Consider the following 27,117-nt stretch of genomic DNA (forward strand, 5'->3'; position numbering starts at 1 on the left):
ACTTGTGCATTGTAGCACAAAGAATGGTACTGTTTCCATAGCATTTCCAGTTAAGGTCTGCAGTACAGCTACATGGTGGTCTAAATATATTGAAACCTCCTGTTCTCTCTTTGATCACTGTTTCTCTGCATTAAGTCAGAAATTAGGAGCTGAAGTAGCTCAGCTGGGAGAGCATTAGCCTGAAGATCTAAAGGCCCCTGGTTCAAGCCCAGGTTTCAGCAACAGGGGTCCTTGTTGCTGCAACTTTGTCTAACATGCTCTAGGTGACCCTGCTTGAGCAGGGGGTGGTTGGACTAGATGATCTCTAGAGGTCCCTGCCAACCTTACAGATTCTATGAAATGGTGATCACAAGATGTCTAGACAGCTCCCTGAGACCAGGAGAGGAAAGTTATTTTTTTAAAAAACGTTCAGTTGCACTACTTAAATAAAATTTAATCAGAAACTTGATTTTTCTCATTTGTCAGTTTGAAAAAAAAAAGTTTTCCCTGCTGCCTCACTGAGCAGTCAATGATTATTCAAACCGTTACTTACTGATAAAACCATGGTATTAAAGGAGTTCAAGAAAGAGCACATAAAAAAAAATCAGAAGCATTTGAGCAGAGGTATGTCTCATAACCCATTTGTCAAACAGCCTTTACCATGTGCATGCTGCAGTCTCCAGATCACTTTGCATAACACAGGAAAACTCATATCCAAATGATCACTGATGCCACAGACAAGCAAAAAGTCTCAAACACCAAAGGAAAAGCTATTGGTTTATATATAGATATATATATAGATATATACTGTGTTTACAGAGTCAACAAGTTAAATGCAATATTCATAAGAGCATTAACAATAAAAATACAATCTGTGTGTAGCCAAGTACAGACTTAAAATGGTAAAACAGGAAAAAGGATCTCACCAAAAGTACAAATATACAGTACAAATTGATTTATTTAAAACAGTTACAAAAAAAGCACAACAAAATAGAGATTATCCTTAGAATTATTAATGCTTTGTTAAAGATCAGGTAGGAAGAAAGGGGCAGGAACAAGGTTGGAGGGGAGCACCTGACTAGTTCTAAGGCTTTAGATACAATGCAGTTGGTTACATGTTAATACAGCCATAACATAACTGGGATTATAGTTGAGGGATCAGCACTTATCTACAAAGACCTCCTTGCCTCAGAGCAGCCCAGCCAGTTCCCCCAACACCACACCTCTGTTTCTCTGCTTTGCATGGGCAGACCCTCCCCCAGCTCTAAGGTGCCATGAAAGTGGAAAGCAACTAGAACGTGCGTGGGTGCGTTTGCAGGGTAGTGTGGCAGCAGCCTAGAAGGACGTTAGGGGCAAGTTCTGTCCTCCATAGACAGATGTGAAGGCCATGAAGGGGCCTTGACCATCAGCATTTTAAGCTATACATGGAACACACCCTGGGCCAAACTCTGTACTGAATGTGCATTCGTAGCCATCTTAGCAGCTTCCGCAAAGTTTCAGGCCCTAGGACAGACTGAAAGACAAAGAGCAGTTGTGAGCGATGCTAGGGAAAGGCACATGTACTGCTGTGGGCAGGAACTAGCATCTGGGCTAATCAAGCTGCTGTAGTTTCATTCAAAACACTGAGTAACAAGGATTATTAGTTCTCTATTGGGAAAAGTGACTTCAAGTCGGGAGGAGGGGACAGGGACACTGAATGTGAAAAGTGCATTATACTTGCGCGCTGCTGGGAAGAGGAGGCAGAGGGGCCTCTGCAGCTTTCCCCTTTCCAGACAGAGCTTCCTCTGCATAGTCTGGTAGTGATGAGCGCTTGTCACTCAGAGCAAGTCTCATGTTCCTAGAGGAACAATGTACACGTAGCCTGGAAACAGGCCTGGCCTCTGCTGGGCAGCTGACCCAAGGAATGTTTCATGAGCTGGAACAGATGGCTGCAGACACCCATTATTGCATCCTACAGACTCTTCCCGCAGCCTCCCTGTGAGACAGAGAGAAGACCAAAGCCAGGAGGCCCCCTCCTCCAGGTAGGACAGTCCACAGCATCTCTCTCCCTTCACAGCAACAGCAGGAAAACAATATATTCCTCCGAGAAGCCTGTCATATCTCTGCTAGCAGAAAAGCCTGGATAGCCAACTCATTCCGTAATGTCTTCCCAGCTTCATCTCCTCCTTTCCCTGTAAACTTAAGTGAAATAAAAGCCTCCTCCTTGGGCTCACTCAGAGCCTTTCTGGTTATAGCAGAGCCTCTCACACACACTCTGTCTCAGGAGAGCCTGAACACTCAACGCAACAACCACCATCACAGAAGCTGAAGCAACAAGGCCCAACCCAATAAAAGACAGATTCCGGTGATTATGAGTACTGCTAAACTGGGTGAGAGGACCTTCAGCGCTCCCTTCTTGCCCATGGCCCCTACAGCAAGCAGCCAGATGCCCAGACTCTTCATTGCAATACCCCCACCATGAGACATGCCCTAACTGTTGCTGCCACAGAGGAACTGGCAGCTGAAATGTGCAGAGAGACTGTGCAGCAGCACTGAAGTCCAACTCACCCTGCCTCTTCCACAGAGCTCAGAGCAGCGCTCCTCAACGGACTCACAGATAGGCTGCAAGTCCAGGCTGGTGGCCAGGAGAAAACAAAGGAGAGCGCTTGTACAGTCCTTCAGCTGCCTAGGGTACAAAGTTACTTCAGCCTCACAGCATTGTGTCTCGTAAGTCATGCCTGTCCTTTCAGACCACTGATCAGTGCAGCTGAGATCCAGGAGTAGTAGGTACAGCAACACACAAGATAAGGCAGTCTCTCCAAACCCCCTCTCTAACAGATAGAGATTTCTGTGCTCAGAGAAGCACCCGAGAGTCTCTGCACCAGTCGAGTGCTCAAACAGTCCCTCTGCATGCAACCAGCCCTTCCACACTCACACACCATACATATGTAAGATCCCTTTCTTAGCTGTCTGCCACAGCCCTAGATTCCTCTGCATGCATCATGCAAAGAACAGGCAACAGAACTCGGGCTCCTCTGCTTTCTGCTTGTGGCCACAGACATCCTGGATGTACTGAGCATTAAGTACTAACCAACACTGATAGAGATCTTCGCGTAGGAGAGTCCAATGAGTAGCAAAGGGGAGACACAGAAGGAACAAGGTGATGAGGCCAGGCACCTGAACCGCAACAGGGTGTTTTACTAACAAATAGTGCCATGAAAATAGTATTTGTTCCACAGCTCCTGCAAGCAAGGAGGCGGACTCTTCATATGACATCATCACCATGACTTTGTATTTCCAAATGCAGCTGATGAGACTGACTGGAAGCAGCATGTCATTTCGGGGAAGTTACAGATGATACAGGCAGCATCCTCACTCTAGAAAAAACCCTGTGAGGCACAAACACTAAAGGCAAGAGCAGAGCGTATCTCAGCTAAGACCTGAAAAGAAACTGTTTTTCTGGTGCAGGCATTTCGAAGGCAACATAAACAGCTAGCAGTGTGCTAAGACAACAGGCCTGATGCCCTGGAGGGAAGGAGCATTCTGGAGACTCTCTAATTTGCCTAATACCTAAGCAGAGCACCCCTCTGCCATGCAGCCAACTGAAGCCAGTCAGTTACAGGCCGTGTTTCTGAAGAGCATCCAGAACAGTCCTGAGAAACAAAACTACTACGAGCTCAGCAGAAGGGCAGCAACACAGATGGGAAGTGCCAACGCGCAAGGCATTCACAGAAAGATAAGCAATGCCCTAGAAGCTAGGCATGCCTGACAGAAAAGCTCAGAAAGATGAGAAAAGGGGGTCAGTAAACGGGATGCTAAACATTAGGAGCAGCATCATGAATCCAGCAGGGACCTGCACACTAAAAAGAAACCCAACACCCTCTTGCAAGCATGGTTCTAGCACAGAGATGGGCACCTTAATACAAGGAATACTTAAGTCAGAGTGAAGACTTATCTTCAACATAGCACTCACTAAGTTTTTATTCTAGTTAAGCATTTAGAATTGGTTTCATAACACACTATCAGAGAGGGCAAATTAGTGTAACAACAGGAATCTTTACTTGAATGGAGTGTTATTACCATAATGAGGTATTAATATACATTTATATTCGATCTCACTGTGAAAGAGACTACTCTCAATTTTACCATGTTGTTCTACAGAGGCACTCCAAAGTGAAGCGTCAGAACAACAAACAGAAAAACACCTAAAAATGCCCTGTGATGCTGCGATATTTTTAGTCCTTATATCAGTCATGGAACTGTAATTAAAAGAAGCTTTGTACCTTGCCTGCACATGCACGAACACTTGTCTGTTGTCTAGAGCTTATTTGGGAAACTGCCTGCAGTGAAGAATTAGCCATCTGGAAAGTTTTCTTCTGATTTAATTACAAAATAGTCTCAGTCTTCTCACAGTAGAAGAATGTGTTTCTATCCTTCCCTAGAGAATGCTAAATGTATTTTACTCCAGCTTTCAAAAAAAATTAAATAAATAAAATGAGAGGAAAAAAAAATCACCTGTAGGCTAAATCTCAGCAAAAGCTTTAGGCTTGAGAGAAGCGCTTTTCTTTCTTTCTTTCTTTCTTTTTAATGGTTATGAACATGGGAAGAAAGATTTAATTTGGTGTCAAATAATTAAATGTATTTCTTAGCAGGAAACTGACGTCTCCCATCCCAACTCATGTTCCATCCCAAGTGCTCAAATGTTTACCAGCTTCCTATTCACCTGCACCCAAACCCATCCTTTTGGTCCTTCCTCTCCAATTTCTGACATTCATGCAGATCTCTGTAGATTCTTTGTAAGAAAAAAGAGCAGTTGGATTCAGTGGAAGAGACAATAAACAGAACCATCAGAGAAGCATATGCAGCCTGCCCTCAAGAGCTCCATTGGTGAACGGTCCTTTTAAAGTGCATGTGTGAAGAAAGGGGATACTGGGAGTAGTGTCCCCTAAACTCCAGTGGGGACCCATCTTTCCCCATCATGAGGAAGGAGGAATAAAATCTTCAGCAATTTTATCTGCTACCTTAAGCTGTGTCTGCCCTTCTCATCTCCCCACCTATCCTGAATACTCAGACCCTGCCCTGCAGGGAACTAGGTATTCAGGGAGGTGCAAAGCCCCAATCTCTGGAATGCTCTTGTCACAAGCTCTTGAGCACATCCCCCATTCTCTAACCCAACTAGCTTGTTGCTGCTCCCTGAGGCACTGGAGCCCTCTCGATTCCCCAAGAGGATCTGGTCAGTGACTGAACTGGAGTAAATCCAGTTCTGCAGGGCAGAGAGCAGCCTTGCTGGTGAACCTGTCACAAAGTCTGTGCAATTTCTTCACCTGATAAAGGTGAGGCTCACACAAAGGGCACCCCCTAGCTCACAGCCTCAAAGGGATCACTTCCCTGCATTAGAACGCCCTTCGATAGACAGCTTGACCTCCTGGGGAATGAAAGAGGGACGGAGCAGAGACGGCCGAGGCTCCTCTGCCTGCATGCTGTATCTTTGGAAGCCCAGAGCTGTCCAGCTATGCTGACTGCCGGTCTCAGGCTGAGAGGTTTCTGCACAAAAGCCCTGGGCTGCACTGTCCCTTTCTGGGTGGCTCTTCCTTTCAGCAGCTCTGTCAGGTGGTTCTCTGGACCCCTGTGCTGTTCTTTCAGATCTCTCTCTAGCAGATATCAACTGACCTGTGAGAGGGTAGTTAGCCTGAGAAGCAGAGTTGCCATTCATGCTCTGTAAACTGATTGATATGCAGACATCACCCACCTGCAACCTGTGACAGGGCAGAGCAAAAAGCTGAGCAGTCCGCCCTGGGCTACAAGAGGACCAACCCTGGCCATAGACAAAAAAGGGGTGCTCTGGGGGCACATCAATGCTCACTTTACTTTGTTGCTCCCCAACCACAAAATGTAATGTAACAAACCCAGGCCACTGGCTTTCCTGAATATCCACCACAGTGCTGGAGTCGATCTTCAGGCCCCCGCTCACCTCAGCACTGCGAACGAAGTCTTGAGTCTGCAGGTCCTCTACCCGCTTCAGCTCTCCTGTAGCCAGCTGGATGATGGCTCCTTTCATGAAGTGAGAGGGCAAGTGCGAGGAGCTGGGTGGTTGCAATTGGGTCAAGTCCTTTTCAATCATACTTCCTCGAGCCTGCACATCTGGGCTCTGCCTCACCAGAGTATCTGAAGAGGAACACCTGATGGGCTCAGATACAACAGGCACCAGGACTGGCTTGCCGTTGGCTATTACCATTCCTTTGGTTAATTGTCTTTGTCTAACCGTCTCTTCAGGGGACATTACAAATGGACTCCTGGGCTGGCTTTTCTCAGCAGCAGCCCTTTCCACTGTGCTGCTCAAAACGTCCCTTGACTCCCCCTGCTGATCAGGGATATTATGGCAAGGGTTTAAAGGGCTCAGGTCATCTTTCCTCTGGGCTGCCAGAATATGGTAATCCTGAGACGCCAACACCCCCACCACCCTCTGAACCTCCAGATCAGTGTCTGGGGTGCTTCTGTGAGCTGGCACAGAGACCTCTGTTCTCAAAGTCTGGTAACCTGAAAGAAACGGTCCATCGACCACACATCCCACTGCAGCCCCTGGCAGACAGTCTTCAGCTTTACTGCTGGCAGAGTCCACAGCCTCGCTGGTCCTCCTCACCACATTAGGCTCCAGATGTCTCTGTCCACCATTGGCAGCAACTACCTCTGAACTTGGCTGACTGTCTTGCTGAAAAGGATCTGGGCTTCCACTTGCTGTAGATGTCTCATATGCCGAATACCCTGGTGGAAGGCGGGACATCTGATAATAAACAGGAATTCTGCTTGGTGTTATATCTAATGGCTGGGTCCCAGCATGGTGCTGCATCTGGCCAGAAGGAGAGATGGCAGAAGCAGATTTGTTGAAGGTGTGGGTAGGAGAGGTAGTCTGAGGGGAAGGAGCGGCTTCTTCCGTGAAGAGAGAGGCATATGGCACAAAATGAGGGACGTGAGAGGCAGTGAGGTTGGTGGAAGGAGACAGAAGAGGACTAGGCAGGAAGCCAGAAGGGACAGCATAGGGCACCGTGTAATGCGAGCCAATGAACTGCAGAGACGCTGGGGGGATCTGTGCGTAGTGGATGGGAGGGTAGGGCACCCCTGGGTGCTGGATTAGTGGCGAGGTCACGTTGAAGGCTGGCGGCAGGGGGCTCATGTTCACCACGGGGTGCAGGCCCGTGGGAGAGAAGGTGGCTGGTGGTACTGCAACTTTGTAGAGCATCCCGTACTGGTCCACCGTCAGCCCCGCCACAGCCTCTGTGCTGTCGCCTGGGCCATAGCGTAGGGCTGCAGGGCCCGGGCCCGCCACCCGGGCCCACTCGGGGCCCTCGCCTGTGGCCTGAGCGCCCCCGGCTCGCCCTGCCTCCGCGCCTGCGCTGGCAGCAGGCAGATCCCGCTTCTTGGGCGGCAGGCACTCCTGGCTCCGCTCGTGGCCCGCTCTCATGGCGCCACACGGTGTCCCGGCAGGCCCGGCCGCGACGCTCGTTCATGGGGGCACACGACGGGGCTGCCGCACGCCAGCTCCCGGATCCCGGCTGCCGGCCGCCGCCTCACCTGTACCGGGAACAGAGGGAGCCGTGAGCCCCGGCGGCAGGGGAGCCCCCGGCGCGGCTCCCGCCGGAGCCCCGAGAGCAGGGCGCCGGTGAGCCGCGGCCCCGTGAATCTCGGGGCGGAGGGGGCCCAGCCCGGTCCCAGACCCCGGGACCCCGGCCGCGCCCCGCCGCCGCCGCCGCCGCCGCTCGCGGAGCAGCGCCGCAGCAGCCCCGGCCGCTCGGGGCCCGCCCAGCCCGCGACTCACCCGCCATCGCCCGGCTCCTCCGCCGCGACCCCCATCGGCCCCGCCGCCGCCTCCGGCCGACCCCTCCCCGCATGCGGCGCGCCGCGATGACGCGCCCTCCCGCGCGCCGGAAGTGACGGTGGCGTGACGTCACGGCGGCAGCGGCGCGGGCGCGCGGTGGTGGCGGGCGGCCGGGCCGGCGCGCGGGTGCTGCCCGCGGCAGAGCGCTCCGCGGCCGCAGGGCCGGCGGCGGCAGCCGCGTCCCCGGGTGGGAGCCCCGCTCCGTTTGGGCGGGCTTGTCCAGTGGGCAGCCGGGAGCGCTGGAGCCGCCGGTGCCCCCCGCCCCGTTCCGGCTCCGCGCTGCCTCTCTTCTCGTCCGCGCGTTGTCCGAGCCCTCACACGCGCTCCCGGCAGTCTCCTGCCTGTCTTGTTGCTGCCAGCACGTCCTGTTTGTTGTTCCTTGGCACTCATTGATTTCTGTGGTGTAGACAAAAGGTCCATGGAAGTGCAGAGAGAAAAGCTGGGCAGGATGGAAGGCTTTGGCTTGCCTTGTTTGGATCCTTCTTTCATTGTATGTCATATATAGAGCTCCTCTGATTCCAGAGTTCAGCACAGTAGTGTCCTGAAGCCTAAGAAGTACCTGCCTTGTACATCCCTTAAGGTCAATGTACGTTTATATATAGAGAGAGATACTTATTTTTTCTTGAAATGTAGATTGGGCAAAAAGCCCAAGTCATTCCTTGGACACTGCAGTTACTGCACAGCCTGTCTCGTTTGCAGGATCGACTTCAGAAACTGTTTCCCGCATTGCATTGGGAATTCTGGTTTCTGCTTTTAATGTGACTGCCAAAATAATAGTGTTGTATTGTTAGCCACGTGGACCACACTGCACAGTCTCCTGCCTCCAAACTGTAAGAAACTGGCAGGTTTAGAATGATCCTTTTTCTGGTGTATGTTCTCAACTCCCACCAGTTAGCCATGCACAAACCACTTGTACCAGCTGTGGTCAGCAGTGGATCGGTTGGCTCCACATTTTTCTAATCCCCTTGTTACTCCCTGCGTGCTGTGGACCCTTGTGGCTGAGCCGTGCTCTCCCCAGCCCCAGGACGGCAGCACTGGGAGCTGCTGTGCTGCATCGGGCCAGCATGCTGGGAGCAGGCCTAGAAGGCTGCAGCGGCTCGGGCTGGGGCGAGCACGGCGCATCCCGTGCGCGGATCCCCGCGCCCGGGGGCGTCTGAAGAACACGACCCGCAGCGCCGGGGGAGGGTAGCGCCCGGGGTGGAGAGCAGCGCCGGTGGGGGCAACGCCGGGGGCGGTCGGCAGCACCCGGCGCGGGGAGGCAGCCCTCAGCTCTCCCCCGCCCCGAGCGGCCGGACCCCACCGCTGCCCCCGGAGCCCCGGGCAGGGCGCCGCCTCAACGCTCCCTGCGGGGCGGGGCGCTCCGTCCGGCGCCGCCCGCGCTGCCGGGGCGGATTCACCGCGAAGCAGCTTCTCTGGCACAGGGAAGTTCCGCGGGCCGGGCCGGGCCGGGCCCCCCGGCGCGGCGCGCCGCAGGCCGCGCCCAGGCCCGCAGCGCCCCTGGCCCCGCGGGCGGCACCGTGTCCGCCCCGTTCCGCCCCGCCGGCGCGGCCGGAACCCGCGTTCGGGGCAACGCGACCCACCCGGCCGCACCACGAGGCCGCGCGCGCGGCAGGAGGCCTACGCCGGCGCGTGACGTCATCAGTGACGGCCGCGGGTGTCGCACCTGTCGTCAAACGCGCAGTCTCGCGGATGCTTCCGCCAAAGAAAGTAGTGCCGGGAGTCCCTGCCGCTCGGCCGCCATTGCTCCCGTGCTGTTGCCGCTGAGACCGCCGCTGCCGCTGAGGCCACCGCGGCCGCGGCCCTCCCCGCCACCGACAGCGGCCGGGAGACCGAGAGCAGAGCGCCGGGCCGCAGATCCCTCCGCCTGCAGTGTCGGTGCTGAGGCCGCGCTGCCGCCATTTTGAATGCCTGGCTCCTGCCGCCGCCGCTGTCGCCGCCGCAGGGACCGGCCCGGTGAGTGGGCCCCCGCCGCCGCTCGCTCCCCCGCGGCCTGCGCCGCCGCGGCTCCTGCCTCGGCGCTGCCGCCGGCGCTTCCCGCTTTGCGGCCGCGGCCCGGTGCCGGCCCCTGCTGCGTCTCCGCCGGCGCCGCCCGCTGCCCCGCCGCGGCCTCCGCCGGCGCGGCTCCCCGCGGCCGCCCCGCCGCGGCCGCCCTCCGCCCGGCTGCCCGCGGGAGGCAGCATTGCTGAGGCGCTGTGTCTTTTTCCTGCTCCAGAGACGGTGCTGGTTTCCCTGCTCCCCTCGGGCCTGGGACTTGGGAAACCTGGCACAACTTCTCCGCAGTAGGAAGCGAAGAACTGCCGTGGAAGCTCCCTCAGTGGGAAGCACATTGTGGCTTCGCGTTGGAGGCTCTTAGGGTCTGAAAAGGAACTTGGACTTTCACATCTGTCCCTCCTCTGGCTTTTTAGTATTTGTGCTGCACAATGGCCCAGGGCATTGCAGTTAGTTTTTCTGTGTCATTCTGTTGTTGTTACACATACTCACGGTTGCATAAGTTCTAATAGAAACAAAAAACGTCCGATTTCTGGCCAAAGGCCTTTGCAGTAAATCGCAAACATAGGTTTGTGCTAATGGTAGGCTACTGTTGTTCAAAGATCTATTGCTAAAGACAGCTTCACATCTCTTCTTGAAGATTGCTGGAGTTGTGTTTTCCTCTTTTCCCCTCTCCCAAACCATAAGACTAGTTTTATTTTTCTGATAGTTTTTGATGTGTGCAGGCATTCTGAAAGTCTGCAGAGTAATTGTGTATAATGTCGCATTGTAAGTTATGTTTTCTTTATAAAAAAAAAATAGTGATGTATTTTAGTTTCTGATGCCTGAAATGTGTATGGAACAGCATGGAATCCTAGTGAAACCTTTTGGAAGGGTGAAATTTCATGTGCAGGGCCTTGAAAGTATATTTGACACCTATTAGCTTAAACAGAACAAAATACTCTTTTTTTTCGTATTGTACTCTAGAAAGTTGCATTTTAAATGACAGAGATGGTGTTACTAGTTTTCTTTTTTGTTTTACTTCTCTGCAATAACGTGTATCTGTTGTTTTGCACATGCCTATTTCCTTTTTTTTTTTTGTCTCTTTTCTAAACTACAGTGGTTATCTTTTGTTTTGTTTATTCGCATGTCCCACTGTCCTGCCAAATTCCTTCTTTTGCCTGCCCATGCGCACTGTGATATTTAGCATGGGAGTTAAAAACTTCACTGGATACCTGAGAGGTCAGTAAAGGCAGGAGATTTTGCTTTTCTGAGGCAGCGTGCAGCATAGACTTTTCTAATTTCTTCCATTGCAAGAGAAGGAAGGCGGAAGGTATTTAAATTTTTGTATGTTGAGGAGGAGAAAAGTCGGGGTGATTCTTTTGCAAGGGAATTCAGTTTTTCCTCTTTTCTATGTGTAATATAAGTGTTAGATTTTCTGCTTATTTGACAGAAGGAAGAAGAACATCCTCTTCTTTTATTGTTCCTCTGACTTTTTTCTAAAACTGGTACAGTATGAGTGGACATGTCCTTCAGTACCTTTTTTTGCTGTGTCCTGGCCAGAGATTAAGGAAGATAAAATGTTCTGATTCTTGATAATGTCTTTGTGCACAGAGCTTTGAATTAGCATCAGGGTAAACTAATGATATTAGTAAGTTTGACACACAATGATGTAGAAGGGTTGTAAGCTACAGCAAAGGAATGAGGCATGAAGACAGAGACTGCACTGGTTAATGCAATTTAGATTTGGAAGATTGTCTTTCAAAGTGTAAGGGATAATAAAAGCCTTAGCTACTTCAAGCAGCACTTATTCAGAAAAGCTTCTTGTGCCTCTCTTTGTGTGTGAATATTTATGTTGTATTGAGCTGGCAATATATGTAACTTCAGACTATGCTTTGGAGATAGGTTGTTTGTTTGTGTGTTTAATAACAGAACAAAAAACTTCTGGTTGAAAGCGACATTAATTTCTTCTAGATGATACTTGGGTGTGTTCTGGGGAAAAGGGTCTAATCTATTTTGGTAGTAGTATTACTTTATTGGATGAGGATTTTGAGGATAATAAAGTAAATATATGATGAGTCTTATTTAAATCTAGTCCAGCTTGCTATAACTCAAAAGTCAGAGTTGTTGTAGTGTGAATGCAAATGAATCTCTGCTAATATTACAGACAGTATTATTAGCCTTATTTGCAGTTTGGCAGAGATGCTTGAGGTACAGTCTAAGCTTAGAACTTTCTAAGATATGGCAGAAGCTACCTGAAGGTATTGCAGAGTGTGTATTTTTGAGAAGTGGTTTTAAAAAACAAAAAAAACAAACAAAACTGTCACTAATCTTTCATTTGGCATTAACCCTGTAAAGAAGCTTTTTTTCTTTCCATAATGTAATAATGTAATAGCAAACAGAAGACTTTATTATGACTGAAGTATGGCAACAGAAGCCAGGAAATCTACATTGTCTATCTTGCTGATCAACTATGTAGACGTGTTAACTTTTCTTCCATTACTTGATTTGTTAGCTTCTAAAAAAGAAGAAATACTTGCTTGCTCTTTGGTAGATTTCAGAGGATAATTTTTGCAATGATTGAAAGCTCAGTGAATCTTTGAAGCCAGTTCAGGAACTGTTTGATTTGGGGCATTTGTACTGTTGTGCAGAAATGAGAACCATCTCAGAAGTGCTCACCTAGTTTCACTCAATTCTGTTTTTGGGGCATTGCTGTAGAATGCAAAGGGAAAAGAGAGAGAGGGCTATGTTCTGGTTTGTTCAAACTAAAGGCTGTTGAGAAAACTGACAAGCAAGGGCCAGGGATGCTCTCCTCCTTCCCTCACTTTCTGAATAGCATGGTGGCTTTTGCCTTTGAAATACTTTTGTGCTGTATTTCTTGTTTTTAATTGTGAATGGAAATAGTATTGTCACTTCCTCTGAGACTATCCCTCAGATCTTGTTTTTAGGTGTTTTTTTTCCATTTTTCCCCCATGCTATCTTTGTGTGATGCATATTACTTTGCCTTTTATTATCATACTGTATTTTAATATTTCTCCTGTCATTTATTTCTGGATTCTCAGTGTTACTTACTTCCTACTTTACAGGTTTCTGTGTTCTATTAAATAGCTATTTGTCAAAAGAGGTTGTTTTTCCACTTTGAATGTTGTATGGTTGGTTGCTTTTCCTGGTAACTATGTATGTTGCCCTTCTTGATGATGACCATGTTCCTTGGTTGTGTGTTTACCATTTTCTGTATAAATATTGATAGCACTAAACAATATACCAGTTCCTCTAGTATTTTTCTTCACAACTTGATTCCTGTTTGTAGTATGTATTAACACTTCTGTTTTTACTGCCAATGTATATATTTTTTTGGGGGGGGAAGGGTCTGATAGTAGTATGATGCCTACCGATAGCAGTGTGGAGGTGAGGCCATCAGTCAATTTCAATTAACCATTGCAGTTATTCTTCTCATATAGTCTAGGCAGGTCTTCCTCTTCCCATTTCTGTACAGGAGGCTTTATTCAGTTTCACTGAAGCAAGTGAGGGAGATCTGTTACAGATTTCAGTGGGAGCTGCGTCAGGCTTTTATTACGCAACTTCCCAAAAGCTGTTTTTGCTTGAGGAGTGTGATTGCTTATGCATGAGTTGGGGTGCAGCAACTTCATTTGTCTGTTTTAGATTATTTGAAAATATATGCTTCTGCAGTCTTGGGTTGCTTTTTAGAATTAGCCAAATTCAGAAATACTCAACAGGAGCTATGACTAGGTATGTATCTTGGGTTGAAAATTGAGAAACATTCCCCCAAGTAGTGAAACTGTTCTATGAATAATTCCTTGAGCCTTGGCAGGTCTTGCGTCTTATTGTTTCCAGAATTCAAGAGTAAATAGTAATGGAATTTAAAGACCTTTGTAGCGGATACCTTTAAAAAAAAGTTGCTTAACAAGGTTCTTAGATTTCATTGCTATATTGAAAGTGTGGTTTCAATATTTTTAGAGATATGTGAACATTTCTAAATAGATTCTAAAGAGCAGAATTTCAGCACAATTGAATGTTTAAGCATTGTAAGTCCTTTCAAATTTACATAGAGTTCCTGGTAGATGAATATAATTTAGCTGAAGCACCTGAAAGTTGTTTACTTGTAGGGTTTTGGTAATACTGGGTGCTGCTTGCAAATATAATACAAATTATCTGGTTATCAATCATATTTGAATATTATGGTATTCCAGGAGGATTTTTAGTAAGATTCTATTGTTAGATCTTTTTGGCATGGTGACCTGTTGAGTAAACTGAAACTTTGAAACAGTACAAGCCTAAGTACTAAAAGACTATAGAGTATGGAGAAAATAACCATTTATATTACAACTAAATGTTTTTAATATTTATAGTCTGTTTTTTTCCAGATAACAATTAAATGTTTTCGCTTGTGCATAATTCAGTAAAATGAGTTGGGTAAGGAAAGAAAGCTTTGTCTACTTCTTCAGGGGAAGAATTCATGAGCAGCAGAGGGAAGGTAATTGAGCTAACGCCTTTCATACAATCCAAAGAGTAGAAAGAAAAGCTGAGAAAGGGTATATATTTTTTTTAATTGTATTTATTTATTTTGTAAAGGCACGATGTTTCAGAGCAGTCTGGCTTTGATAGTAGGTTACACGGAAGGATAAGACCTTGGAAATGAGAGGAGGAAAATAGAGTTGATGAGGTGGAGGAGCAATGTGTTTGACCCTACCAGATTTTGTAAATACTAACTGTAAGGTTCTTTCCAGGTATTTAGGGACCATCCCTAAAATCTAGAGCTTGCAGCTGGTAAAAAGAAGGCAGAGGAAAACTACTGATGTAAACAAAATGAGGCAAGAGGTAATTACTCTTAAATCTTGCCTTGTCATTTATGTTAATGTGTAAAGAATAAACACATATTGCTGTACTGGGGGGAAATCGCTGTATTGGGGAAAATGTTAACTAATCCTGAAAAACAAGACCTGCCACTTAGAGGGAAGTTTCAAGCTGCTTTTAGCCAGCTGAAGTTAAATTTGGGGTCTCTTATTCACAGACAATGTGCCTGTCTTCTCTCTGCTAGTAAGTCAGTCATCTTGTGCAATAAAATGCATTTCTGTAATATAGAGAAGCTCTTAAAAATTCTTTTTTCTTGGCAGTTTAGTATTTTATTGCTTTCTAATTGTCACATGAAGCTGACTTTTTGAAATCTTTCAAACATTTCATAGACGTTCTGATTTCAAGACAAACAGTGTAGTCAAAAATTAGTAGGTCAGTAAGTAAGTGTTTTAATTGTTAGTTCTGAATTATTTAATCTCATTCATCTTCTGGTCTTATTTTTTAATATTTTCTGTTCTGACTCTCAATAATCTGTTCAGTGATGTATAGCTCTAATTCCTTTTCTTAGTGAAGTCTGCATGGTCATATTTTAAATCCCGGTGGGATTTTGATACTGTTACTATTTCACTGCTGTGGCAGAGCCATGCTCTGGTACTCTGTGTTATCCATTCTTTGTCCATGGGATCAGAAAATCATAAATATTTGTCATATCTTTTGGGCTTTGCTGGAGCCCTCTTCTGTTCTTGGTGCCTTTCACTATGCTGCAACTTCCTGGAGTACCAGCTGTATATCCATAGAGGACATGAGGGACCTTATGCCCTTTCTGTTACAGCTTATAAATGTGCTCAGTTAGTCTAGTCTCCAGTCATGGATTACTTGGCATTGTGTACCTGAAAATTGTTTTTATTTCTTATTGTTCTCCTGTAATCAGTCTGAATCCTAGAAGAATTGACATGCAAGGAATACCTAAAGTTAATTTGACTAAAGGGAGAGGAGGACACTTATGTGTGTTTCTTCCAGAAAAGAACAGGAAAAGTAGAGCCAGTGTAGTCTTCTTTTGCGTTTTTTTTTCTTTTATCTTAGCTGTACATTATGATCTGCAAGTACATACTGATTTGATTTAGAACCAATCAGAAGAGTACTTGCTAGCTTGTGTAAATAAGATGCTTGCCATTCTGTAGGAGTACTCATTTAACTTTCTTATTGCTTCCTTTTCGCCTTTTCTGGTGGCTTTTTCACCATTACTTCTGTTCTGCCTCTTCTGATAGTTTTTTCATCAATCTGCAAAATACATGCTTCTGGCTTTCAATCCTGCTGCTTCAAATGATAGATTTATGGGCTTATTATTTAAGTTACAGTCTGCCCCTTGAGTGAGATGCATCCAGAGGAATGTGGGATTGATTGTACAAGAAGTGTTTTTGATGACTCATTGGGTCATCTTGCTGAGTGTAACAATATATGGACCTCATGAAGCTAAGGGAATTATCTTCTAAGAAAAAAAGTGAAATTAAGGTTCTGAGCAACGTTTTAGCAAATCCTATGATATCTGCACAAAACTTGTTTTGTTGACACAAATGGCTTGGATTTAGGCTGATCAGTTTTTCTGACCCCTACAAATCTTGGTTTGCTTGATGACCATTAGCTATGCTATGGTCATCAAGCAAATAATATTAGCTATGCTGCTAATGTTAGATTTGGGAGTGACTGACAGGCAAGACATGAAAATAGCTGCTCAAACATCCCTGGCGTCCCTCATCAAATGTTTCTGAGCTGTGCATGCAGGCATCACTTTGAATTAAGTGGCAGTACCTTCCTCAATAGTACCTGCTGGCTTGCTTTCTCCCAGTTTGGTAGTTTACTCAGCAGACCCAGTGTCAATACTGTCTTGATGCTTGTCACCTGATGACTTGTCACTGGCATAAGAGTTGTAGTTGAAGTATTTGTTAGCATCATGGGACTCTTAAGGCACAACTTGTTTAGCTTTGGCCAAAAGAATATTCAAAATCTTAGTAATTTTCTCTTAAATCCTTTTTTTTTTTCTTTAATATGAGAAGTGAAAAATACTGACCAGCATCTGGTTAGCATTTCTCTATATTGTAGGAAGTCAGGAGCTGCTTAAGTCAAATGATCAAGTGGGATGTGGCAGACGGTGTGTGTGTGTGTGTGTATATGTATGTGTATACACATATATTTTAATGCAGGAGGACTTCAGACTTAAGTCTTAGCTTCAGACTCAGGTTACACAACTTCCCCACCCGCCCCAGACCGAGAAAGTCCTTGAGGGTTGCTTGCAGCATTGTAGTGCTGGTCAAGTGCTCCAGATGACCCTGCTTGACTAGGTGATCTCCAGAGGTCCCTTCCAACCTCAAGCACTCTGTGTGATTCTGTGACTTGTATTAGGTGAAAGAAGTGGAAATAAGTGAATATTGACAGAATAAGAATCAAGCTGTTCTGCTGCTTGGTTTGCAAAATCTATGTAATGGTGTCATATAAGGATCTTCCTTAATGATAATGTAAAAGGGGATGCTGGCTAATTTTAAGCTTTCTTTTTAAAGCGAGCCTAGGAAGAATCTTTTGTATGCAAACAGGAAGCTTTGAAACAGTGTTTCTAAAGCAACTCAAAACTGTTTGGCTCGCAAATCTGGTGTGTGGCCATCTTAACACTTTATTTACCTCTGAAACAGGTGGTTGTTTGTCAGATACCTTTTTTTTAAGGTGCTCCAGCATGAGACATAGGAACTGCTGTGGTTCTTGATGGTTATTAGTAAATACATAAGTGTGATCTGGATTATAAAATGGTTGGATTTTTTTCAGAAGTCTTGTCAGAGGCTCTCACCAAAGGTTTTTATCACATGACTGTGCAATTCTGCAAGGGAGATCCTCTTGTGAATTAATAAATAGCTAAAGGATAGAAACAAAGGTGGCCAGGCAATGATAGAAAATCTGTCTGCTTTTATGATAAAAAGAAGTTATTAAGAGGCTCTCTGAGAAACTGTGCCATTAAGCATATTCATAAGTGATTTGGAAAAGAGGAATGAAAAGTGACAGTTTGATTCTAAAGCTATGGAAGGATTTCATAATACTAAATGAGTATGCAATAAAATGGTGAACTGAATTCATTGTCAATAAGTACAAACCAATGTTTGTGGTGAAAAATCACTATGATCATAAGTACACAGTAAAAAGTTCTAAATAAGTTATCATTTAAGAAAGGGATCTTAGAGCTATCTTATCTTCATGAAAATATCAGCTCAAAGGAGCCAAACAGGCAGATAATTTTCCCTGAACTTTTGTAACTTTCTAAATACGTGTATTTATATATAAAAAGCAAATATTTTTTCCATTGAATTTATAATTATAACTGTGGAATTTATTATCACAAGTATGAACGACAAAAAGCTTGAGTGCTTCCAAAAAGTAATTAGACAAATCCATAGATCTGTAGACAGATGCATTTACACACCTTTGGGTCAGGAAGTCTCTTAAGCTGCAACAAGTCCTGGAAGTGGGGAAGATACTGAGATGTGCTTTCTCTTTTATTTCCCCTCTGCACTTGCTACTTTCCATTTTGAGACAGGTTACTAAATTAGATCAGTTATGCCCTACCTGCCAAGGCTGTTCTTTATTCTCTGCAGTTTCCACTTTACTCCCTGTACTGTGGTGATACAGTGCAACAGGTGTGTGATTGTACAGTCCATTAGTGAGAAAGCTTTCATAGTATTACTTTAATTGTTTGGGTGTATGCACATTGTGTCCTGTGTCCGGTAGTACTTAACAGAGAGTCGGCAGGAATTACACAAGATACATCACATTAAAGGTTTGTTAGCATTGTGATAGGCTTTCAGATGGTTGGTAAAAGGTAAATATTAATCTCTTCTAGGACACCAGAATATTTGCATTCAAAAGTATTCCAGATTTCTTGCCACTTAGAGTATCTACCACATATACATGCTTTAAATTCAAAGCTTAAAAATGAGATAAGATTTCTGGTTTGATAGTGAGCAAAGAATCTTAAAGTTCCTTGGGGGCAGAAATCAAATGCCTGGTGTGAGAATTTCTTGGTGACAAGATAATCTTTTCTTTATGAAAGAGGAAGGAAAAAAAAAGTTGACCTGGTATGTTGCATAGGAACTTCTAAGTATGGAAATGCTGGAAAGATGTATGCATAGGAAAGTATCTCAAGGCCCAAGAAATAAGTTCCTAAAGTGATTAATTTTGTGAGGGGGAAATACTGTTACGTGGATTGAAACATGTGAAACTTCTTTTATGGGAAGAGATCAAATATGTGTTTAAAATGCCAAATGATTTAGCATTGGTAAAAGGATATGGAGCTGCAGCGGAAGGACAGAAGTTTTGATTGCTGGAAAATAAATAATAGCTTTGTCTTTTGCACTTTATGATGTCCTCCTTCAGAGCAGTTCCTAATTCTCTCACATGCTTCCTGTCTGATAAAAGCAGGACAATTATGATTGCTTGTAGGAAGCAGTTCATCTCTAACTGTGTCTGTACTAAATGCCTATTGGAATATTACATAATTAAATGTAAAGTAGAGAGGGCCTAATTATGAGGCTATCATTTCATTAAGAGTCTTTATTTATTCTTCAATTGTTTGCTTTCTTAAATGCTAGCTTCTGCATATTTTCTTGTGGTTGTCATGTGGGAGAAAAAGTGTTTACAATGTGATTTGCTGATTGCTTATTTTATGCAAGAGCATTTGTAAGTATAGGTTATGCATTTCTGTTCAGTATAGTGAAATGGATGATACTGGGATGAAATCATATTAGATCTCCAGTGTTTTTCATTTACCTGTCCTGTCAGTGAGGTAGAAAGTCTTGCCTAAATGTCTGTGAAAGATGAAGAATAACTATTCATAAAAAGCTGTGCTTAGAAAGTATGGCAACTTTGTTTAGTACTGTTTCCCCTTAACTGAAACTATTGGGGCAGCCTGTTCTTTTATTTTGTGTTGTCTAGGGTCAACTTAATATGAAATGTTGAAGTCCTCTATGGCCATACCTGCAGAATGAGTTTCAGGCATGTGGCCAAGAAAGCTGTGCTGCTGTTGTACAAGTCTCAGGCTGATGATACCAGTGTTCAGCAGTTTATAATCTCAAATACAGAGTGAGAGCAAAATGGACTTCTGATTTCAAAACAACTCAGTACCTAACTTCAGTCTATTTGCAAACTATGTATTAGAGCTTTTCAAGAAGTTTGCAAAAAAAAAAAGCTTTCTTAAAAAAAAAAAAAAAAAAAAACTAAAAAATGAAACAAAAAAGCCCCAAATTGTGTTTTCAACTTATAATAGCCACTATCTATCTTCTCAGGAACATTAAAGACTTAGATCAACTTAACAAGACTGCAGAACGATAACCTAATTGTAGTTTACTGCTGAAGGGAGAACTTCACCCTAAATCTCCCAAAACTGTAGGTTCTTGATGCCTTCTTTATGTCGGCGTAGGTCAGTGTAATGATTTTGAGACTGTTGCATCAGACTACAGGGAATTATTCTGGCAGCAGAGTGTTTTTACTTTTTTGTTGCTTTTTTTTCCCAAATTTTTCAGCAAGTGTTTGGATGAGCAAAATCAGTGGAGAAACACATGGGGGGTGAGCGTAATCTGAACTTAAAAATTATGGACTCTAAGATAACTGTTGCCACCCAGGAATGGGATTTTGAGTTTATGAAAGACTATTCTATTAAAAACACAAGCCAAGCATTTTCTAGCAATCAGAACCCCAAACTGATTGTTAGGAATTAACAGGAAGTAATGGGAAGAAAAGTAGAAGACATTTTATACAACATATAAAACAATGGCACATCCGCATTTTAAATCCTGTGTGCAGTTTTGCTTTCCCCTTTTCCTCCCCACCTCCTCCCCCTTTAAAAGGGACGTAAGAGAGATGTAGAAAACACAGATGAAGTAACAAAGGTAATCTGGAGTCATGGAAGGGTGTAGGTGAGAGGCTGCAGTTTTCAGACTGGAGAAGGTGAGTGAAAGAAAAATGAAGGTGTATAAGATCATGAGTTTCATGTAAAAGCTGAACAGGGAATGAATGTTATTGTCTCCCCTAATAGGAGAATTGGGAGCATCAGTAGAAACAAGCAGTTGGAAAATACAGAACAAGTGAAGGAAGTGGTTCTCCGCAGGGTGCAGTCAAGTTGTGGAACTCTTCGGAATATTGTTGGTGCTAGAGGTTTACCTGGGTTTTAAATGAAACTAGACAAATCTGCTGAAGATTTGATGCTATTTGTGGCTTTGGAAGTTCTTGAGCTGCAAATTGTTGGAGATTGCAAGGGTATTCTGGGAAAGCGTTGCTATGTTCTTGCCCTATTCTTATACTTCTCCGTAGGCATTTGCTATTGGTCATTGTTGCAGACTGGATAGTGAACAGGATGGAGCTTTGGTCTGACCTGGTATGGTCGCTATGTTTCTAATCTTTTGCTTTTTGTCGTCTTTGACTGTATATTCAATAATCAAAAAAATGTAGTCCCTTCTTAAGTTAGAAAATACTAGAGAAAAGTCTCATGAAGGGTTAGTAGACTGTATTCTTTGTGTAAATCAGTAGGATGAGTTGTACACTGTTACAGAAATCTAAGTTTAACTTGAATTAAAAATGGCTTTTATAGGAGATTCATAAGGTTTTTTTTTATACTTTTTTTTTTCTTCTTCTTTTTTACAGCCTAGATTCACCCACTTATGTGATGAATGTAAAACGAACTTAAACAGGTGGTAGAACAAGAACGCAGAGAATTTTGGAGATTGTGTTCTATCTTATTTCAGAATAACCTCCCAGGTAGATAAAGTCTTAATCTATTAACCTATGTCTTAAGTTTTATTCAGTTTCAACTCTGAAAAGTCACTCTTGAGGATAGGCCTGGCTAGACAAGTCATTGAGGTACATCTTTATACTATACCTCTACCAGTTTGAAATTTTCCAAGTTAGGTATTTGTCAGAGGCTTGTTGTAGAATTTTAAATAAGCCTATTTTGCCCTTTCAGGATAGGAAAAGTGTTTTATTTTGGGTAGATGGGAGGTGTGGGGCGGGGGGGGGGAACCGATTAAACTGCCTCTTATTTGAAAAGCCTTGGAACCCTCATGGTTTTGGCTGAATTCTATATGAGTGGTAGGGGCTATCCTTTTGTTTTGAGGATATGTTGTGTTGCACCTGTGGAAAATTTTGTTCCAGTTTGGCCAAAAAGATTTGAAAAGTTGATTTGTGCCTACTGATTTGAGACTTGAAGTATAGCAGCTATAACCTGCACAGGCTGCGTACAATAAATGTGTTCCATTGCATAGCTCCTGATTCCCAGTAGGGTTTGTATGTTCAGTCTCCCATGATCATAGAATTTTAACTTGCTGCTGAAAGATCACAGCCTATGACTATCACTTGCTGTTAGCTCAAGAGCAGAGCTCCCTGTTGTCAGTCTGGAGTCCCTCTTAGCTAATGATTTCCTCGTATGCTTATTGATACAATGCTGCGTGAGGAAAACACTTTCAGTTTATTTTCAAAACTTCGGAAACTTTGTGCAAGCATAATTGAAAGAACATGACTGCAGCATTCGAAAGCCTTATTTACTGCATGTTCAAATACTGTTCTGAAGACAAATTTTGTGGTTTCCCTTGACCGTTCCTCTGATGCCGATTAGTGCGGCATCTGAATGATTGCTAAGCATTAATTCATTTCATATCACAGTAATGTGAGGAAGTGTTATTAACTTCATGTATAGAGAACAAGGCAAATCTAAGGACTAAAGTATCCAATAATCTTGCTCCTTCACTTTGAGGTGCCTTGGGGCAAAGTCACCTCATGCTGAAAGAGCAGCTCCTTGTTTTCTAAATGAATGCATTGTCTCTGCAAATTCAAGCTCTATAGAAGAAGATAGGCAACTAGAATATGAGGAGCTACATGGTTTGACTGAAATGACTTACTGTTTGGTATGAACTCGGTAGTAGGTGAAGTTTATAATCTAGATCTATTTAACCGCACTCAACTATTTTACTGTGAGGCCGCCTTTACTTATTGTATATGCAACTGTGTGACTTCTGTAGCAAACAAATCCGCTACTAGCTCAGTATGCTTCTCTGCCTGTTCCCTTGCGTGTTGCAATATATTGCATCGTGTATGTGAGTGATTTCTTGTGATATGACAGTGCTTAAAATGAATGACACATTGATTTGGGAGGATGGTGACCCAGATAAAACACTAAGACTGCCATGTCAAATAGCTTCTTGCAAGTTGGTATGACATTTATATGTCGTCAGAATAGTTTAGTTATCTTCAGTCTTGCATGCATGAAAAAACTGAGGTCCGTGTATAGTCTGGTCTTTGTGAAAGTGATATAACAACTTGAATGTTCAACTGTTGAACATAATTCTTAAGTTCGGTTTTTATCTGAAAGCCATTTTTCTCTTGATGGGTATTCAAGAAAACAAATTGCTCTCCAGGCCAGACAACTCGGACTGTGTTCCATCTGGTAAAATTAAACTTAAAAAATGAGAGTTCATGTAAGATCGACTTTCCTTGCCCACTGTCTTTACACAGTGCCACCAGACAGTAATATTTTGATGGGCTTACTTGTTTTAGAAGGGATTGTTCTGGCTAATGTGTAATAAAGGTACAGTGTCAACTTGTGTGTGTGGTTTTTTTTTTGTTTGTTTGTTTTTTTGGTTTTTTTTATGAAGAGGCTCTGAAATGTTTCCACACTGCCAGGATTGCTCTTGCATCTGCTTTTTTCTGTGCATGGCACAAGGATGCGGGATTTTGAAGCACAGATACTGGAATCACTTGTCTGAAATCTTGTGTTATTAAGCAGCTTTTTTTTTTTTTTTTTTTTTTTTTCTTTTTTTTTTTTCAGTATTTGTGTCCCAATTCATCATGATTTTGTGATCAAGTCTATAACAGAGTGTGACTTTCAGAGAAAATTAGAATATGTGAACATAAGAGCATGCATTGCCAAGTTTCTTCCTGTTTTAAGTGGGGAGTCATGTTATTTTCACTTGATAACCAGCTCAATGCATAGCAGTTTTTGTCTGTAATGTTCTGTGAAAATGAACAGCAAATATGAGAACTTAAATTCCTCAGAGGTACACAGAATTCTTCTGGTTTTCAAGTTTCATTTTAACTAAGCTACTGAAGCGGTCTGTGTTTTATTGTTCCTTCAGTTTTTATAACTGAGATAAATTTTCTTTATGCTAAAATATGATATGATTATGAAGTCATCACATACAGTAGAGGGTTTACAGATCTTTCTTCCTCCTTCTAGAGGATGCCAGCCCCTATCAGACTGCGGGAGCTGATCCGGACCATCCGGACAGCAAGAACCCAGGCAGAAGAGCGTGAGATGATCCAAAAGGAATGTGCTGCTATCCGATCATCCTTCAGGGAGGAAGATAACACATACCGATGCAGAAATGTGGCAAAGCTGCTGTATATGCACATGCTGGGTTACCCTGCACATTTTGGACAGGTAGGTCAGACTTTGGTGCTTGCTGCATTATGTGCACGTGCCAGTCTGCTTTCTGTGTTTTGGGCCTGTTGGCTGGTTTGGAGTACTATTAGCTTCAGTTTTGCTGTCTACTATTTGGGATGTTTGGGGATGTCTTGACATACATTCTGAATCTGATTGGTTTTTGACCATGTAACTGAGATTTGCTATTTGAGAATTTTCTTATATAACTGTAAGTTTCATAACAAAACGTTTTGCTTTTGCTGGACAGTCCACTCCTCACTGCTCATGTTTCTGCAGAAAAGTAGTTCTTAAACTATAATCTAATATATATGAGTATTTCTAAATGGGATCGAAACAGCACTTCAGGGTTATTTCTCTGGTGATGGAAGTTACAAGATTCTTCAAAGGAGGTTCTGTAACCTCTTGCTTTTATAGTAATTTATTCCAGGCAGATAACTAGTCTATGCCCTGCTGTAAGAAATTGCTATTCCTTAGCCCCAGTTTTAATGATGTGTCCTGGAGAATGCTGTTTCAGTTTTTCAAATCTCTCAGCTTATTTTTGGAACATTATTCCTCTGGTAGACTATGGAAGAAGGAGACAGGAAAATGAGAGTTCTTGATCTACAGAACGTCTTCAAATGTGTTGTTTTTTGCATTTGTACCCTGACATACCTTTGGCGTATCTGGTACATCTGAGGTCATGGAAGGTCAGCAGTGAATGGCTGCTTCAAGATAAAGGAGTCGCTACTGGCTTTGCCTCTGGCTTTGTTGCTGACTTGCTGGGAGGTTCAGACAGATTGTTTAACCTTTGTTTGTTGTTTTTCCGTATCACCAAAGTACGAAGAAAATACACACTTTTTAGATGAATTCTCTGGGAGGCCCAAGATGTATATGTAAAGGTTCAAACTGTTTTCCTTTAGCAAAGAAGTAATTTAAGCTAATTCTTTCCTTTTTATTATTTTTTTTCCAGTTGGAGTGCCTCAAGCTCATTGCCTCTCAGAAATTCACAGACAAGCGCATTGGGTATTTAGGTGCCATGTTGCTGCTGGATGAGAGACAGGATGTTCATCTTCTTATGACCAATTGCATTAAGAAGTAAGGGTACCATCTCTTTCTCCAGGAGCATATATTTTGAGGTTTCAAGATCTCAAAGTTGATACCTGATGGTGATATTTTGAGTACTTCAGGGTTTTATTGTATTAGAATAAAAGTATCTTAAATCTAGAAATCTAATGCTGATGACTGTACAGACTGTTTAAGTCCTGTGCTGCTTTGGATCATCCTATTCAGCTTCCTTAGAGGGAAGAGAATACAAAGTTACTTTGGTCCTGAATGTATATGGCAAACCACATCTGATGTAACCTGTTTCAGAATGGAAATGCTTATTTTCTGAAGGTTTAAGATGAATAAAATCAGGAAGCTGAAATGACCACAGTAAGCTGCTCAGCCAGTGCGGAAAACCTCAAACTGTTGTAAAGAACTCTCTCCTAGTTCTGTAAAATAGTTACCTTCTAGCTTGCTCTAGGCAAAGGCCAGATAAACAGTTGTTAATGTAGCATCATTGAAGGCCTATTCACATTTTAAATATGATTGGATCAGTGAATGTTTTTGTAACACTGATACAATTTTGTATATTGGACTGGCTAGCCTATGTCGCAAAATTGTAGGTATTGCTGCAGCCATGTTTTCTAGTGTTTGCTCACTTGACTGTGGTGCTGATGAGCTCTGAAGAGTTGCCTGACTTGAGGGATCAACACTGTATATGCTGTCATCTTCTTAGGATTGGCCTCACAGTCCCGATGAATGTTTTTTCTTGGAAGCAAGGCAGCTACTTGGGATGTGCTGTTTCCTTGGCGTCTTGCTGAAATTGGATGAGGGGCATGCAAAATTAGAATTCCCCCATGTGCCCCCTCCTTCTCTCCTTCCTCGCACACTCCCCCCCCCCCCCCAGCAAAATGCTGCTAAACTGAGACTATTTTTGTTATAGTTTAGTAGATGATGATTGGTGTGTTCCCCAGCCTTTTCAAAATGGAAGGGAGCAGGATTGTAACAACTGGGTCTTACTAGATTTATCCAAATGCCAGCTTGGTTGATTTTTGTTTGTTTGTTTTGTTTTGTTTTTATAGCATGACCTAGATGTTTTTTGCTGCAAATGTGAGCACCCTAGTGAAGCATATACTTGCTATATGCAGAGTGTGTAGCTGCCAAAAAATTAGTTGGGGGAAAGAAAAGAAAAATGAGCCCATTTAGCAGCATATGCCATCTGTTCCTTCATCCACATGTTGTCATAGTGCATGGCCGCTTGATTTCACAACCAGAATGCTGTCTCTTGCTTTTCTGCATGTTGTACGTGTTTGGTTACATACTACTCATTTCCCCTGTTCCCTCATCATACAAAAACACCCCAAACCAGGAACCATATTTTTACCTTCTTCATAATAGAATCATCATTTGTAACTGAATCCTGGATGCTGTGGTGACTTGAGTACCAAGTAGCTTGATGAAAAGTGGCTTAGAAATAAAGGCTCTTGGGATTGCCGCATGGAAGCTCTATTGTGTAGTACTGTGTGACATTGGTGGATAGACACACAAAGAGCATGTACTGATAGGTTATTTAACTTTTTATTGAGTGCTTTGGTGACTTCCTCAGGCATGTGAAGAGCTAAGATTGCTAAACAAAATTCCTGCATTGATTCTTTTCAAGGTGTGTGGCTATTTTTTTTTTAAGCTCAGGAGAATGGGACATGTTGGAAGTAGGACAAATTCAGACAAAGGATATTCTGCGTAGACTTTAGTAGACAGTAGTCTGATTTGCAAATACAAATCCCCTTTCTTCTAATCAGTATTTGTGCTAAGTGTGTAAGCTTTAGTATAATGTGAAATTAGAATTTATACTAGATTTGATATATTAAGTGCATACAAATTATGTGCTACCCTTTTATGACTTGTTTTCTGACCAAATCTGTATGAAATTTTATAATTTATCCTTCATTAACACTAATGAAATAGTGAAATAAAGCAGTGAAATAGAAGGGAGGAAGGGGACCAGTCAGAACTA

The 27,117-nt window shown here is 43.6% G+C and overlaps 2 protein-coding genes across 4 annotated transcripts in view; one reads left to right on the forward strand and one right to left on the reverse strand.

Annotated features, from left to right (window-relative positions):
- Positions 1-919: 919 nt before the first annotated feature.
- ATXN1L (ataxin 1 like) lies at positions 920-7,822 on the reverse strand. 2 transcript variants are annotated; one of them, XM_062586780.1, is made up of 3 exons: positions 7,772-7,822; positions 5,930-7,527; positions 920-1,492 (listed from the first exon to the last, which is right to left on the reverse strand). In XM_062586780.1, exons 2-3 carry the CDS (start codon positions 7,415-7,417, stop codon positions 1,385-1,387), a joined length of 1,596 nt encoding a protein of 531 aa, XP_062442764.1. In that variant the 5' UTR covers positions 7,418-7,527; positions 7,772-7,822; the 3' UTR covers positions 920-1,384. The 2 variants fall into 2 exon arrangements, with proteins under 2 accessions (XP_062442764.1, XP_062442763.1); XM_062586779.1 differs by having other exon boundaries at positions 1,403-7,527.
- A 1,683-nt stretch (positions 7,823-9,505) lies between these two features.
- AP1G1 (adaptor related protein complex 1 subunit gamma 1) overlaps positions 9,506-27,117 on the forward strand; it is a 44,930-nt gene continuing 27,318 nt past the window's right edge. Inside the window, exons 1-3 of one of the 2 annotated variants that reach the window (XM_062586113.1) lie at positions 9,506-9,784; positions 23,874-24,077; positions 25,030-25,154. In XM_062586113.1, the coding sequence (XP_062442097.1) occupies positions 23,877-24,077; positions 25,030-25,154 (326 nt within the window). In that variant the 5' untranslated portion in view covers positions 9,506-9,784; positions 23,874-23,876. Of the gene's footprint in view, positions 9,785-14,619; positions 14,639-23,873; positions 24,078-25,029; positions 25,155-27,117 lie in introns of those variants that run through there. The other variant, XM_062586114.1, reaches the window with a different exon arrangement.

Source organism: Rhea pennata, chromosome 13 (assembly GCF_028389875.1).
Source record: "Rhea pennata isolate bPtePen1 chromosome 13, bPtePen1.pri, whole genome shotgun sequence".
NCBI classification, from domain to species: Eukaryota; Metazoa; Chordata; class Aves; order Rheiformes; family Rheidae; genus Rhea; species Rhea pennata.

Excerpts from the sequence above, each read along its gene's own strand:
- ATXN1L (XM_062586779.1), bottom strand. The coding sequence starts at position 7,417 with ATGAGAGCGGGCCACGAGCGGAGCCAGGAGTGCCTGCCGCCCAAGAAG.